We start from the raw sequence: 17,301 nt of genomic DNA, 5'->3' as shown, positions 1-17,301 counted from the left end.
TCTATCTACCTACCTATCATCTATATATCTTACCTATCTATCTCCTTATCTATCTCCTTATAGCTTTTTCTGTACATGGGCATAACCAAAGGGCCATGTTGGAGTTACAGCATCAAGCAACATCAACCAAATTGCTACATCATGCAAAAGAATTCCTTTAATTCCTTTAGCTCTTAGTTTCTCTACTGTTTAAACTTGTCTCAACTATTCTATAGATTATTTGTTACCGAAAGTCATATAATGGACATAAGCATACATTAGTTATTACTACTGTCTCAGTGTTGAACATTCCTTGAACAAAGAAATTCAGATCAAAAATACTCACTGAAGATCCTTTGAGTAAAGAATTTTCAAAATATTATAGGTCCTATATAAGTCTAAACACAATGACTGTATTTTGTATTGCATTATAAGACTTTTCTCTGGAACTTAATTCATATAACTAAAAGAAAACAGATATTTTCAATAACAAAAATAAGAATATAATTTTTATCATTGTCAGGATTCTTGAAAATATGTTTAAAAACCTGATGCACTTGGATCAGAAAAGCTTTTGTGAAACTAATCGAATAATCTTCTAAGAAAGGATTTCTTGGCAGGGGTAATAATTTTCCCAGAACCTTTTTTGTGGAGGGATTTCAGTGGAGGCTTTTTTAAGGGTAAAACTCTTTTGGGGGTTTGCAGTGCTCTTGCTATCTCCACATGCTCCTTGCAGTAATACTTGCTGCTTCCTTCTGACAGATGGATGAGTGTGTGTTCTGCCAGATCCATGCACTGGGCATGGACCCAATGCCCATCTCCATGAGAGCAGTAGATCATGGCAGGTTTGTTGAGCTCAGTTGAATAAAATGGTACCCAAGTGTTGATATCCATATCACAAGTAGGGCAGCATGTAATCCAGTAGCCCGTCTCAGACTCATCTTCCTCATCATCTTCGTTATAGGTGTCAAATTCATCATCACCATCAAAACTATTTGCTTCTGCACTGAAACAAAATTCTTCTGAGTCTTCAAAGGGAGTGGAGTCCCCTGGATCTTCTGTTGATGTCTGACTATTTGTGAATGTTTTTTGATCTTCGTTCACATCGTCTTCAGTACATTTCAATGTATAGAAATAGAATGCTTCTGAAAGAGCCTGTTTATTGTCTCCTGGTATGCCAAGGAAAACGGTTCCATTTCCCATGTTGCTTCCAAACCATATCTTGCTGTGCTTAATATCTGGGGTCCAATCTGGAGTTTCCATCTCATGAATTCCTATCTTGTTGTCCTTGAAAGAGATGATGTTGCAGACCATTCTTTTTTGATTTTCAAGCTGATAGCCACCAACAATAACAAATTCATCACTGCTCGTTTGAGTCAGGATTGCACTGGAGACAGAGATTCCTCCTGGCAGGACTGTGCAAGTCACAGCTGGGCTACCCAGGGGGAGATCAACCCTTATTTTATATAGATTGGCAGGACGGATGTTATTGGCAAGTGAGTGTCCTCCTAAAATATAAATGGTATCATTTCTGGCAATGGAGACATGAAAAGATAGCCCATCTTGAAGTTCTGGAAGAATGTATGATGTAGAGCAACCAAATTCAAAATCTACCAAGAAAATGTGGGGCAGGCAGTCAGCTACACTATTCCATTTTTCTGTGGTTCTTTGAGCAGAAGGGATGTATGACCGTCCTCCAAAGAGAACACCCATACTTTTCCCTCGACTATACACGACATCAATGGAATGACCATATCTGCCTTCAGGAACATCTCCTACCAAGTCTTTCTCTCTGCAGCGAAAAGTAACTTTTTTGTTGTTCTTGCAAACCACAGACATGACATAAATCTTATCCGAAAGCTCATTATTTGGTGTTTTCCCTCCATGGATGATGTACTGATGTTTTTCAGACTCTAAGCTGCTTTTGAATGTGCAAGTGGCTGGGTAGCGGAGAGGAGGAAGGTAGCAGGAATCCTTAGAGAAAAGTGCAGGCTTCAGTTTGAGATGGTTATGCTTTACATCAAAATGAAAAACTCCAGTGGGGCAGGACCTCTTGGGCCAGCCTTTTTGGCCAAAGAAGAAGATTTGCCCATCAAAATTCATCAATGAGAAGCCTGGCTGAATTAAGGCCATGTTATTACCAACTGTTATCATCTGTAGTGACATTTTCTGACAGTGGGTAGCTCTTTTTTTATCTGAAAGAATTAAAAAACATTTTTTAACTTACTATATCTCTTCATTAAAATCACTGTGTTTAGATCCCTCACACATAAAAAGCCTGTTAAAAAAAGAGAGTTGTTCCACAAGCTTGTAGTGGGATTGAATTAGCAAAAATCCAGGCAGCTGGGTAAAGAAAACGCCACAGAACCTTCCTGCCTAATACAATCCATGCAGCTGGGACAAGTTTAAGACGTGGACTGGCCTCCCTTAGATTTCTGGGAACTGTAGTCCTTTTCCCTTAAAGACTAACCACTTGTCCCCAGAAAGAACTACATTTCCCAGGAATCCATTCTCTATGGGATGTGTGGCTACAGAGTTTGTCTTTATTGCCCCAGGAAAGAAGTCTTTAAGAGTCTCTCTGAATAAAGACGCCAAGAGTGCGAAGTGACTAGATGGAAGCCAAGGCGAAAAACTAGGGAATGGGAGGTGAGAATGGCTGACGTAGACCCAATATCCAGGTTATGGGAAAGCCGAGGCACGCGGAGGGGCATCAGGCTACCCCGGGCCAGTGTCCTTGGAGCCTCTCCGGAGGACTCCTAAACCCGGGACCCAGCAGGATGCACGCCTTCTGGCCTGGGTGCGGTTGCTTGGAAACCGCAGCCTGAAGGGACGCCACGCGGAAGTATCCTCAGGGACTCCTGGCTAGATGCTCTGGAGTTCGATTCAGAATTGCCCCTCTGGACATCCTGAGGTGGCTGGGGCGGGGTTTGAGGGGGCACGAGAGTACAAAAGCTGTGACTATGTTGCAGAAGCAAAGGATCTGTCTATGAATACCTGGAGTGCAGGGAAGAATTTACCTGATAAATGATTTTTACTCTACTCTTGTTTTTAGTCATGGAAAAGAGTACATAGACTTTAGTAAGTACTAACCACGCCAAAGGCCCTCTGTTTTTCCAACTGCTTTTACTCCGGTGTTTAGAGTTCTAGGGAGGCTGAGAAATTTCCTAAACACCTCTCTCACTCCCTCTCCTTCCCTCTCTCACCCTCTCCCTCCCTTCTGCCCTCTCTTTGGAGAGGAAAACAGAGTTAATGGCTGTTATCTCAGATCTCTCTTTCCTGCCCCAGAACCTTGAAGTAATTCTTCAGTAATCCTGTAGTAAGCTGGCACTAAGCAAAGAGGTATCAGAATTATTCAGAATGCAATATTTCTATGATTTTTAAAAAAGTTATTTACTAGATGAAGTAGTTTTTGTTTTTGTTTTTGGTCTTTTGTCCTTTTAGGGCCACACTTGCGGCATATGGAGGTTCCCAGGCTAGGGGGTCTAATCAGAGCTGTAGCCACCAGCCTACACCACAGCCACAGCACCGCCAGATCCGAGCCACATCTGCGACCTACACCACAGCTCACGGCAACGCCAGATCCTGAACCCACTGAGGGAGTCCAGGGATCGAACCCGCAACCTCATGGTTCCTAGTTTTATTCATTTCTGCTGTGCCATGACGGGAACTCCAAATTTTACTTTTTAAAAATATTACCTGTGTCGGAGAGATGTCAGGAGCGTCAAAGAGAGAAATACACTCTCTGTTTGCAGAGTGGAGTCCTACACACTAAAAATTAAAGGAAACAAAATAGACAGCTTCCTTGACTTTTAAGAATAAACTGTTAATATGCTTCAAAAACAGTATAAATGGTGTCTAAGAGTATGGACTTCGAAGGCTTACTGGCTAGATTCAATGAAATAATTTTCCTTACATCACAGGTTGATGTAAGTTATGATTATAAATTGATACACACAAAGCACTTAGGGCTTTGTCCATTCTAAGTCATAGTTAGCTGTGAGGCTTATGCTTGAACTTGGAAAAAGTAAGGCTGTCAGTGCACAGTTACCTGCAGTCATGACAGATAGTGTTTATAATATTGGAGATGATTTGAAGGGCTGGAATCTGGGAATCTGGTCAGTGAGTGTAGACTGAGAATTTTTTAGACTAGTGAGAATTGGATAAGCATATGCAGCAGAGGTGGTGGTGGTGAATTCAATTTAAATAACAGGAAATATTTCATTCTTCTTGTTACCCTTTCGGTAACCCTTCACTAAATATGCAGACTCTGAAGCTGGATTGTCTAAGTTCCAATTTGGGCTCTAAAACTTATTTGCTGTGTAATCATCTTGGACAAGTTATTTTCTCTCTTATCTGAGAAATAGAGATAATGTTACTACCTATTCTTGGGTTGTTTTTGAGAATAAATGTGATACACATGTAAATCATGTAGCACATAGTCATAATAAGTATCCAATAAATGTTAGTTGATACTATAATTAATAATTATTACCCCTGCAGGGGCTCCTTGACCCATTTGAAATCTATGGCCAGTCTAATGAGATGCTGATGGGGCTTTTTTCCTTGAAGATCAGATGTAGCTAATTGCTAATTATTTTCTTCTACTTACCATTTTTAGCTTACCTGGGAGATTTCTCAAGGTGTGCTATTTTAATAATCATCTTGTGGGTTATTAAACCAAGTGAGGAAATGGTGAATGAGAAGGATTATTACTAAGGTTACAAAATCAAGCCCCTTTCTTTTTTAGACCATAGTGGTTTGTAGGTTTAGCAACTCGCCATATGAAATAATCTGGGCAAGTGTTTTATGTATTCGTGGACTGTCCAAGCGTACATAAGACACAGCATCTGTGCAGTCAAGAAAAGTCTTGCCATAGGAACTAAAGGGAAATATTGTTGATGCTCAATTCAGTAAATGAAAACCATACCCGATTACACTCAGCATAATGTGTGATGATTTTCAGAGAGTTGCCCACTTTTGGTCTGAGGGAGTGCCCAAACTGCTTGTTTTAAACACTGTGAAGACTATTATTGGGCTAGAAAGCAAGCTTTACAGACGTGATGGATCCCAGATCTCAAGGGGTGAACATATACCAAGAGCACTTGCTTTTAAACAGCAAATTTAAAAACATTTTCATTGTAGTCTTTTGGCTTCCTTTTCATGTTCATAGGGATTTTGGCCGCTCATAAGTGAAAACATGGTTATTGTAGGTTAAACAGAAACATTTTCTTGGGCACGACGTAGGAGTACTACCTTTTTTTATAGCTTATTTTCGGTCCCCGAAGATTTCTGACCTGTTCTCCCTTTGGTGTCCTGCTTTTAGCTTATCTCATAATTTTAGGGCCCTAAAAATCATAGTAAAGCTGAATACTATTAAGATGAATTACTTGTTCTTGTAACACAGTTCAAATATTTGTATATTTAATTTTTAAATTACCCATTTTAAACCATTACCAGATGACTTATGTATGTAAAGAATGAACAGGAACATTGAAAGTGTTTTCACATGATTTTACCGTATTTGTTTAGTTTTTGCAATTTTGCTTTACTAACAGGAGTAGACTATGGTATATTTTCCATGGTTTTAATGTGACTCTATTAGTCACATCTTGGGTTTTCAAGGAGTTTTTAATTATACTAGAACTATAGTAATCTATCAAAGTGGTTTTCTTTAAATAGGCCATATGAAAACAGATTTTGAAAAAGAAGTTCTTTAACTTTGGGAAGTTTCAAAGTCAACACATTAAAGATTCTTTTTAAAAGACAGAAAGAGAGGACCAATAAATTTATACAAGTTTTCCAACCCCATGCTAACATTCCTCAGCAGGGAGATTTTCATCTATTCATTGTGAAGCTAGGGCAGAGCTGGGAATCAAAAGAGAACTAATGGTGTGAGGTCTGGGTTTGTAGTTTCCTATGCCTGAACTGACTCTTTTTTTCTTCTGAAGAAAGCTCCTATACTCTGAAGTATTAAATCCTACTGATCAGTGTTGCCCATGTTTTCCAGATTGCTCCAAAATAGCAGGTAACTGCTGTCTTTTAGTGTATGAACTAATAGTAACGTGCACCTTTAATCCGGTTTGTGGCATATATCATTTGATTTTTTTTTTTCCCAGTAAAACCAGGGTTAGGTCTTCCTTCTGACCCTTATGCCAGAGAGGCCTTTGTGTAACAAGATTACTACGTAGACGCTGATGCCACAGGAATAACATCCTTGCAGCAGCCTGAGACCAGAAAACCCCTCTCTTTTCCAAGTTCTACACTATCCCTTCCCCACTGGACACCCAGTCCCACTGGGCGAGGGGGGGCCGCATCTTTTCCTTGAAGTTGACAAACGTAGACTCCCATCTTTTAGCTCTGGTAGAAATGAAGTTATTGGACCTACCTGAAGGCCAGAGGGGCTGCTCACCCTTCTCTGAGTCTTTGCCGCTAAACCAAGTGTTAAGTGTCAGCACGTGGGAAGACTCACTGACTGCTCACTCTGACCGTGGTGAGCAGAAGGACGACAGTAAAGAGAGTGTGTGTGTGCCTACAGATGTTCTAGTGAGCACTGATCTAACGGGAGTAACTGACTGTGACCTTTTTTTTTTTTTTTCCTTTAGATGGTTGAGGGAGATATTCACCAGGGTGCATCCTCAAGATTTAACTATTTCCTTACTGGTGAGCAATGCAAACATAATCTATTTGTCTTTAAAGACAAAAAAAACCCCAAAAAACAAAACAAAACAAAAAAACCAAACTGGTAGAAACCTGGTTTACTAGAAGCATTTTAGAGAAATGAGTGTAACTAATATGATTTAAATAAATACTATCATAATTCAAACAGGAAATTATTTTTCCTAAAGCAGAAACTGCTACCACGAATGACAGATATTTTGATTCTGACTTGCTCTTCAATGGTCTCATATTCTTTGATATTAGGCTAGAGGAGTTCTAATTATTGGAAGCCGACTGCTAACTTTGTATCCGGGAATCATTGTGTAATCTTGTACAGTGGAATGATCAAGAAAATTGGCTTCAGAGTCCACCTGACCTGATTTTCTCTACCAGCTTTGCCATTTTCTGGGTGGAGTCATCTTCAATCCTTAAGCTTCTATTTCTGCATCTCTGAAATGGGGATTAATAGAAATACTTACCTAAAAAAGATTGCTGCAGAAAGATTAAATGGGATAATATCTTTCAAGTGCTCAGCCAAGGAAAATATTCCACAGTGGTCTTAAAAGCTGTGTTTGTGAACCTCCCCCATTTCCACTCCAGAGTTTCACAATCAAAGGAAGAATAAACCAAGGGTTGAGAACAGAGTGGTAAGAGCTCATTAATTTTTAAAAATAAACCTTATTTTTTTAAGAGTAGCTTTAGGTTTACAGCAAAATTGTGTGGAAGGTATAGAGGTTTCCCATCTACCTCATGACCCTACTCATTCATAGCATCCCAATCGACATCTCCCACCAGAGGTGTGTTTGTTACAGTTGATGAACCCACATTGACACAGCATCATCACCCAAAGTCAGAGCTTACATTAGCATTCACTCTGGGTGTTGGACAGTCGATGGGTTTGGACAAATGTGTATATATATATATATATATATATATATGTATGTATAATGACATATAGCTACTATTACAGTATCACATAGAATAATTTCACTGCCCTAAAAGTTCTGTGTGCTCCACCTACTCATCACCCCCTGCCTCCAGCCCATAGCAACCATGGATCTTTCTTAGTGTTTCTGGAGTTTTGCTTACTCTAGAATGTCATACATTTTCAGATTGGCTTCTTTCACTTAGTAATATACATTTAAGTTTCCTCCTTGTCTTTTTATGACTTGACAGCTCATTTCTTTTTAGCTCTGAGTAATATTCCATTGTCTGGATAGTCCACAGTTTATTTCCCTGCTGAAAGACACCTTGGTTGCTTTCAGGTTTTGGCAATTATGACTAAAACTACTGTAGGAGTTCCTGTTGTGGCACAGCAGAAACGAATCCAACTAGTATCCATGAAGATGTGGGTTTGATCCCTGCCCTTGCTCAGTGGGTCAGGGATCCGGCGTTGCCCTGAGCTGTGGCGTAGGTCACAGATGCGGCTTGGATCCCGAGTTGCTGTGGCTGTGGTGTAGGCTGGCAGCTACAGCTCTGTTTTGACCCCTAGCCTGAGTACTTCCATATGCTGCAGATGTGGTCCTAAAAAGCCAAAAAAAAAAAAAAAAAAAAAAGCTGCTATAGGCATGAGTGCATAGGTTTTTGTGTGGACATAAGTTTTCAACTCCTTTGGGTAAATACCAAGGAACACTATTGATGGATCATAGGATGAGAATATGTTTAGATTTGTAAGAAACCTTCAAACTGTTTTCCAAAGTGGCCCTATGATTTTGTATTTCCACAACAATGAATGAGAGATCCTGTTGCCGTATATCCTTGCCAGCGGTTGGTGTTATAAGTGTTCTGGATTTTGACCCTTCTAATGGGTGTGTAGTGGTATCTTGCTTTAATTTGCATTTCCTTAATGACATATGAGGTGGAGAATCCTTTCCTTTGCTTATTTTTCATCTGTGTGCCATCTTTGGTGAGGTGTCTACTAAATGGCCCGTTTTTTAATTGAGTTGTTTGTCTTCTTCTTATTGTATTTTAAGAGTTCTCTGTATATTTTGGATGAGTTCTTTACCAGATGTGTCTTTTGCAAGTATTCTCTCTCATCCTGGGCTTTTCTTTTGTTCTCTTGTCAGTGTCTTTTGGAGGGCATGGGTTTTTAATTTTAGTGAAGTTCAGCTTATCAGTTGTTTCTTTCATGGATCATATCTGCAGTGTTGTCTTTAAAAAATCATTGCCATACCCAAGGTTATCTAGGTTTTCTTCTGTGTTGTCTTCTAGGAGTTTTTTTTTTGCTTTTTAGAGCCACATTTGCGGTATATGGATGTTCCCAGGCTAGGGGTTAAAGTGGATCTACAGCTGCCGGCCTACCCCACAGCCACAGCAATGCAGTATCCAAGCCACATCTGCGACCTGCACCACAGCTCACAGCAACACCAGATCCTTAACCCACTGAGCGAGGCTAGGGATTGAACCCACAACTTCATGGTTCCTGGTTGGATTCATTTCTGCTGTGCCACAACGGGAACTCCTCTTCTAGGAGTTTTATAATTTTGTGGTTTACACTTAGTTCTGGGATCCATTTTGAGTTAATTCTTTTGAAGGGTGTAAAGTCTGTGTCTAGAATCATGTTTTTGCATGTGGCTGTCCAATTGTCCCAGCACCCTTTGTCGAAAACTCTTTGTTCCATTGTACTGCCTCTGCTCCTTGGTCAGTTAGCTGTACTTATGTGGGTCTATTTCTGGACTCTTTATTCTATTGCTCTAATCTATTTGTATATTCTTTCACCAATACCACTGTGTCTTGATTACTGTAGCTGACAATTCATTAAATGCTGTTACATTAGGAGTTCCTCTTGTGGCGCAGTGGTTAACGAATCTGACTAGGAACCATGAGGGTGCAGGTTCGATCCCTGGCCTTGCTCAGTGGGTGAAGGATCTGGCGTTGCTGTGAGCTGTGGTGTGGGTTGCAGATGTGGCTCAGATCCTGTGTTGCTGTGGCTCTGGCGTAGGCCGATGGCTATGTCTCCGATTAGACCCCTAGCCTGGGAATCTCCATGTGCTGCAGAAGCGGCCCTAGAAAAGGCAAAAAAGACAAACAAACAAAAAAAAAAAAACTGTTACATCAAGAAAAATACATACCACGTGTTAAGCCCATTTCCTGACCACAGAAATTTTCATTTCTTTGTGCTCTATTCTAATTTTTATCCAAATGCATATACATTTTTAATCAGTTATAATAAACATATATTTAAATTTTATCTTTTAAATGTAATATTTTTCATATATACTATGAAACATGTATTATATTTCCACCTTTATAATTTTTAATAGGTGCCTAAAACTCCATTAAGCAGATATAACATAGTTTATCTGATCATTCAGTGTTGTTGGTCATTTAATCAGGTTCTTGTGGCTCAGATGATAGAATGCAATGATCAGAGGTAGACAGGTCTGGGTCTGAGTCTCAGTTCTGCCACTTGCTAGGTGAATGGCCTTTTTGAGCCTCAGTTTTCTTGCCTCTGTAACATGGATGATACCTGCTTTATTGTGAGGATGAATGGATATCAAGAGTCTGGTATGAAGAGAGTACTCAGTAAATATTGCTTAATGATGATGGTGCCATAAATATATTTGTATGTATTTTCCCTTTTTGGGGGCAAAATTTTAGGGTATATGCTCAGGGTTGACTTTTAAAAACTGACAAGTAGCTCAGTTGTTTAGCTGATTCTCATCACTTGAAATGTTGGTCTGTCCTTTAAAAAAGCATCATCATCTCTTCTAATTACTTTCATGATGATTTTTTCTTTGTCTGCAAAAGAGTCCTGGGTTATTTCCCTAACCTGTTTATGAGGTTGTGTAATGATTCTGGCTCTTGAAATTCCAGCATCAGTGCCAGCCCTCATAAAATTGACATACCGGATATCTTTACAGTAAATACAAAATAAGAAGTGCAACACAAAAATTAGGAGTAGGGTTAGGTAGCCTTTTAGCCTTTGCATTCTACTAATGCCAGAAAACAGGCAGTTTCTTGCTGCATGGGCTCATTGTCTCCTGGAGAGATTGGATATTAGCAACACATTTGGAAGTGGATTTTAAACCCTGGCCCTTGACACACATTAGGAGAATATGAGACTTGCAGTGATCTCTGTTAAAGTCCCCAATCCACCCAAGTCCTCAGCGTAGAAACTAAATATGAAGTAGTGAAAATATTTGTTGAGCATTCACTATGTACAGAGTCATGTGGAGAATTAGGGAAAAAAAAAATCAGACACAAGTCTTGCCCTTAAGGAACACGCATGATAGTAGGATGAAGCAATTTTTTATTTTGGAGAAACATCTTGTACATTCTTCTTATACACACCCGTCCTTAAAAGTTCTTAGACGTTCACCAAGAAATTATAGTTATAGGGGCAGACTCAAATTCCTACCCAAATATAGTGATTCCTCATTCCTTACATCCAAAGACAGTGGACAATTAAAGAATCCAAGTCAATGCCATGACAGAGTAAAATAATTTTTATTCCACAGAGGAGATAAAAGACATAGTAGCGGGCTCTGTTGACATAGTAATTGAATGACAAGGAGGCATAAGGGGAGAAAAGTAGGATGTCAGAGATGAAAGACAGCTTTCGAGCCTGGTCCCTTTATATTTACATTCAAACTTCTCAAGGCCAGAAGAGTTCAATAGCTTGACGAAGGTAACACAGCTGCAGAGGTGCATGTACGTGGCGGACTGAGGGGGGCAGGGGTGGAACACAATTTTGTGAACTCATGACAGGGTTTCTCAAGTAATGCTGTGACCCCTCAAGCATTTCCATCCCCATTTTATAAATGGAGAAACAACTTAGATGACGTTGTTGCTCCATGGGTTAACCAGTGTTTGAAGTAAGGTCGGCAGCAGCTTTTCATAGCATTCAGATAGGCGGAGATAGTTTTTAATTCTTTAATAAGGGGCTGCTTTTTAAGGAAATAATATAAATAGCATAGGAAAGGGAGATGTTTGGCTTGTGGAATGAACCCTACCAAAGGAGCCACAACTGAAACTAGCGAAGAGGAGAAAAGAGGAAGAAAAAGGAAACAGATAGAAGGAAGCAATCTACAGTTAGTATGATGGATTGTCGAGAGAAGAACATGACAAGTGACTTGGCATTTTTTATTTAAAGTGATGAATTAAATACAGCTACCTGACCAGAATGTTCTCTGATTTAAGGTGGATTCTTAGCTCAAAATAAAATGGAGAAAAATTTCAGAGGTATTTTACAATGTTGTGCTGGAAAGAAAATGCACTTAAAATTTTATTTTTAGAGAAGGAAGGAATTTTTGCTCCTTCTACCTTTGCTTATAGAAACCATGTTGGGAGAAAGAAACTGTATTTATGTAGGTGTGTGGGTATGTTATGTTGTGTACATTGAGGCAAAATTGCAAATAAATGCTGAGAGAAATCAGAAGCTAGGGAAGCACTATATTACTTCTTAAAGCCTATTTATTATTCCACGGTCATAGGAATTTAGACTAAAAAATAGCTGAGAAATACAGCTTTAAAATCTTATTTCTTTGAAGAGAATGTCAAATGAAAGGTCGATTTCATTTGCAAGATCTGGCATTTCGAAACACTTAGAAATGAATTCCTACAAGCAGAGTTGATTTCGTTTGGTTCGTCCACACCTGCTCCTAACTGGCTGTGCAGGTGTTGTTTTAAAGCAAGCTTTCTGGTTTTGGGAAAGTGCTGTGTGCTGTGCACCTGGCCAGCAGGCCCAGAAGCTGGGGAGAAGGGGACAAGTTTAATTAAGAGTGGATGCCTTTGTGCCACAGTTGTTATGCAGTATAGATAAAATGCGCATTAATGGGACATTGCTTCACATGCGAAGGTGGGATTACAATTGACCTAATAAATCTTTTATGATTGAAATCTTATTGCATGCTTATAGAGCTATAAAGTTGACTTAGAAACTCTACTGCTTTATGGCTTCACAGCTTTACCGGGGCTTTGAAAAAATGCTCACTGACACCACTGTTAGTGTCTGTAAATCGTTGTTGTAGTTGATCCCATTTTTAAGGCTAGATCAGTTTTGAGTAAGATTGAAATATGTATATTGTCCATTTTTCTTGATAAAATATACTAGCCTAGAGGTCAGTTTATATGCTTATAGGAGTTTTGTTAGGGAGTGAAGTTAGGGTATTTACTTGTGATTATACACAACTCTTAAATTTTTCACAAAAGCAGATAAAGAAACAAAAATGGCAGTGAAGAGGTAATATTCCTGATTTCAAAAACAATGGATTTTCTGAAATTCGTCCTATGACTATATCCTTCAGCTTCTATGTCCACTTAGTAATTTGCTTTTTAAAGAAACAGGGAGTGAGTGGGAAGAGGAAGTTTTGAAGGCTTAACTGTTTGCATTTTTGTTTAATGGAATTAATAACTGTGTAATTGAAAACAGTCTAATACTCAGTTGACCTGCCTCAGTGAGTCAGTGGAGACATTTCTAGATTGACTTAAACAGCTTGGAGAAAGGGTATATTTTGGGGAAATAAAATTGATTTTATACAATCTGCTGATGAACAGCAAGGCTTAATGAATGATAGCCTCAAGAAACCTCATTACAGTAGCTTGGATGGATGATCAGGAAAGGGAAGCAAATTTTTCAAGAGGGAAGTTTCTGCTTAAACATGTCATTTTATAGATTAGTATTATTCCCATCCCCCAGAGCTTTCTGCAGGAGGAAAAAAATCAACACACTTGAGTTTTAACATTCTTGTAGACTTTTAGTGATAATTTTCTTTTGCTAAGTTTCTTTTGCCTTAATTGGCTTGCCTTCTTCTTCCTTTTTCTTTGTCTTTTGTCTTTTTAGGGCTGCACTGAAGGCATATGGAAGTTCCCAGGCTAGGGGTCCAGTTGGAGCTGCAGCTGCTGGCCTTCACCACAGCCACAGCAACGAGGGATCCAAGCTGAGTCTGCAGGACACACCACAGCTCATGGCAACACCGGATCCTTACTCACTGAGCAAGGACAGGGACTGAACCTCGCATCCTTGTGGATACCAGTCGGGTTCATTAACCACTGATCCACAGCGGAACTCCTGGCTTTTTTTTTTTTTTTTTTTTTTTTTTTTCTACTATTTTTGCTTTCGTGTAACTCCTGGGCTTGCCCTTCTTCTCTTGCTCCCCATCCCCTTTAAAAACTTTTAATTTTGAAATAATTATAGATTCATAGGCTAGACTTGCATGAAGCTGCAAAGACATGTACAGGGAGATCCTGTGCACCTTTAGTCCACCCTTGTTTACATCTTGTATGACTGTGTTATAACAGGAAAACTGGGAAATAGATATCGGTACAATCCACAGAGCACATTCAGATTTCACCAGTTATATACACACTCCTTTGTGTGTATGCGTGTGTGTAGCTTGACTGTATTACACGTTTAGCCTTGCCTAACCACCATCACAATCAAGACATTCAGCTGTACTACTGCTGCAAGACACACTACCTCTTTAAAACCACCCCGTCCCCTCCGTCTTCCCTAACTCCAAGCAATCAGCAATCTGTTTTCCATCTCTGTGATTATTTCGTGAATGTTAAATAAATGGAATCATGCAGTATATATGTAGTCTGTTGAGACTGACTTTTTTTTCCCACATAGCACAGTTTCTTCCAGGATCATCAAAGTTACTGTAGGAGTCAGTAGTTTCTTCCTTTTTATTTCTGAGTGGGAATTCCATGGTATGGATATACCACAGCTTGTTTAACCATTAAAGGACATTTTGATATTTTCCAGTTTGGGGCTATTACAAATAAAGGTACTGTGAACATTTGTGTACCAGTTTTGAACATGGCAAAAGTCTTTATTTCTCTGGGATAAATGCCCAGTAGTGCAAGGTTTAGTTCCTACAGGAAGTCCATTTTTTGTAATTTTGAAAGTAATCACCAAACTATTTTCTCGAGTTGCTGAATCATTTTTCATTGCTACTAGCAATATATGAATAATCTAGTTTCTCTGCGTTGTTGCCAGCATTTGGTGTTATAACAGTTTTTCATTTTGGCCATTCTGATAACTGTGTAATGGTATCTTATTATGGTTTTAGTTTCCATTTCGCTAATGGATAATGGTGTTGAATATCTTTTCATGTGATTATTTGCCATTTATATATGGTGAAATGTTTGTCAATATCTTTTGTCCTTTTTTTAATGGGATTTTTTTCTTTGAGTTTTGAGAGTTCTTTATGTATTTTCTTTGCTAGTCCTTTACTGGATATCTGATTTATAAATGTTTTCTCCCAATCTGTACTTTTTCCATCATCTTAAGAGAATGTTTCACAGAACAAAGTTTTTACTTTTGATGGGGCTAATTTATCAGTTTTTCCTCTTATGCTCGTGTTTTTGGTATCAAGTCTAATAACGGTTTGCCTTGTCTAAACATCATCTATTTTTTTCTTGCTTCCTTTATAAAATTCATAATTTTGCCTTTATAAGCTTTTAATGTTCTTATCCCTATTGTACCCATCATTTTAAGATCCTTTCACTAAATTCCAAAAATAATCATGAAGCAGGTTATCAGAGTCATTCCTTTCAGAAAAATGGAGTCTTGTATAGAATACATAGGTTACCATCCTCTTTAGAGAAGAGACTAGGTCTGTTTCTATTATGGCAACCTTTGTGATATCTGTGTTCATGGTAAGCATATATTGAGCCCAGATTTTTAAAATTAGATGCAAGTTTTTACAATAGGTGTCTCCTCTTTCTTAAGGTGAGATTTTTGTTAGGAAAAAAGTATGGCAAAGACATGCCTACTTCTAAGACCTCTGCGTGGATGACAGAACAGAACTTCTCTCTTCTAAAGCTTCGTAGTCAACAGTCATCCCCAAGCCTCCCCTACTTCCCACCAAATGCTTCCTTTAATATTCACTGCAGATTTGCACATAGCGGAATTTACATAGGTGACTCAGTGCTTCTATTGTCAGTTGTTTTGGTGACGATGGAGGATTTTTTGCCTTTTAAGTAAGAAGAGGCTTGTTGGGAGAAGCTTATAACTAACTTGAAGTGCTGGGTACTTCTTTGATGCTAGAGTTGTATGTTTTTATCTCATCCTGAAAAAAACCATTAGAGTTTTGAGCTTTTTCTATTTTGTAAGATATTTTGTCTTTATGCCTTTCTTCCCCTTTTGTTTTGTTTTCTTGTTTGTATTTGTTGGTGTCTAAAACAGTGGTATATATGTGTGTTCATGTGTGTGTGTGTGTGCGCGCATCTGTGCTTTGCCCCAAGGTGTTTTGTATGTTAATGGGGTACAGAATGTAATTGGAGGCATGGATGGTGCTTTTTGCTTAATTGCCTGATGACTTCATGTATGCCTTAAAAATCATAATCAAGGGCATCTCATTACTTGTTTATCATATGAGAACCACAGTATACTGCTCATTAGTTGACATAAACCTCACCTGAATTTTCTTTCCCAGATTCATTCATGTGTTCTTTGTGATGGGACTAGATGAACTTTAGGTTTCTCTCAACACTAAGAATCGGTGGCAGTTTTTACCATTGGATTTCATTCTCTTTTCTTAATATGATCTAAGTGACATACAAAATGTTATAGGATGCAAAATAGTTGTTCAGTCAAGGCAGAAGAAATCAGTTTATATGGGATCTCTTCTGTCATATAAATAAATCTGTAGCCTTACAGTGTCACTTGGTCTTTTGAGATATGTCCATTTCCCAAAGTACAAAAGGAGACCTCGCCTGTGAAGTACCAAGGTTGATGGTTTCATTCCTCAGGCTAGGTGAATTATTTTTAACATATCCCATTTTATCTTTCACCACAGCAGGAGCTTCTTATTGAGCAGAATTATGAGAATTTGAGAAAGTAGGCTTTGATAGCCCCTGCGCAACTCTTTAAAAGTGTGTTATTATTTATTACATTCAAGTATCAGTGGTAAACCTCACAGAAAAAAAAAAAAAAAAAAAAACCCCAAAACTTTTCTCCAGACATACATCTCTCTATACTGTTTTTTTTTTTTTTTTTTTTTTTTTTTTTTGTTGTTGTTATTTCTTGGCGCTCCGGCATATGAGGTTCCTGTGGGTCGAATCGAGCTGGCAGCCTACGCAACCACACAACGGATCGAGCGTTCTCAACTACACCACAGCTCACCACGCTGATCGTTAACCCACTGACAACAACGAACCCAAACCTCATGTTCTACTGATCATAACCACTGCGCCACACCTCTCTATACTGTTAAAAGGCAGGTTATACACTTTGAGAGGAGACTAGCTCCAGGTGACGTGTTCCTTAAAGCTGGGCTTTGTTTAGCTAAGTGGCATTAAGCAGGGATCTGAAGATAAGCATGAAGAAGTGCTAAATCAGTGGTGATAATTCCACACACCATATACTGTAATAATGTCTGTAACCAAGCAAGACCCTATGAGGCTTTCCTGGGACAGGACCCTCCTCCTCCCCGCCCCAACTACCTCCAATGTCCTCTGCCTGCCTTTTGTTTATAAAAAGACTTGAGACTCCTAGACCTTCCCTAAGCTCCAAAGAGCAGCTTCAAACAGCTACTATCTAGGGAAGTGAGGGAATGCAGAAACAAAGCAAAAACAAGACCAACATAATCTTTTCTGTCATCGTTAGCTTAAACTAATGCCTTGATTTATGACCCCAAACTGTTAAGATAATGTCTTGTGGCTTCAGCCAGCTCCAGACGGACCTGAAACTGATGACATGGGGAAGGGTCAATGAAA

At 39.0% G+C, this 17,301-nt stretch overlaps 2 protein-coding genes across 3 annotated transcripts in view; one reads left to right on the top strand and one right to left on the bottom strand.

Moving 5' to 3' along the window:
* Positions 236-6,575, bottom strand: RAG2 (recombination activating 2). Of its 2 annotated transcripts, XM_021076940.1 has the most exons (2): positions 6,365-6,575; positions 236-2,174 (listed from the first exon to the last, which is right to left on the bottom strand). In XM_021076940.1, exon 2 carries the CDS (start codon positions 2,143-2,145, stop codon positions 562-564), a length of 1,584 nt encoding a protein of 527 aa, XP_020932599.1. In that variant the 5' UTR covers positions 2,146-2,174; positions 6,365-6,575; the 3' UTR covers positions 236-561. The 2 variants fall into 2 exon arrangements, with proteins under 2 accessions (XP_020932599.1, NP_001121953.1); NM_001128481.1 differs by lacking the exon at positions 6,365-6,575 and having other exon boundaries at positions 562-2,145.
* Positions 2,490-17,301, top strand: part of C2H11orf74 (chromosome 2 C11orf74 homolog) — a 74,607-nt gene continuing 59,795 nt past the window's right edge. Inside the window, 1 exon segment of the mRNA XM_021083175.1 lies at positions 2,490-2,625. The gene's annotated coding sequence lies outside the window, so the exon portion shown is untranslated.

Source organism: Sus scrofa, chromosome 2, assembly GCF_000003025.6.
Source record: "Sus scrofa isolate TJ Tabasco breed Duroc chromosome 2, Sscrofa11.1, whole genome shotgun sequence".
Classification (NCBI taxonomy): domain Eukaryota; kingdom Metazoa; phylum Chordata; class Mammalia; order Artiodactyla; family Suidae; genus Sus; species Sus scrofa.
This window is presented reverse-complemented; position numbering and strand designations above follow the sequence as displayed.

Excerpts from the sequence above, each read along its gene's own strand:
- RAG2 (XM_021076940.1), bottom strand. The coding sequence starts at position 2,145 with ATGTCACTACAGATGATAACAGTTGGTAATAACATGGCCTTAATTCAG.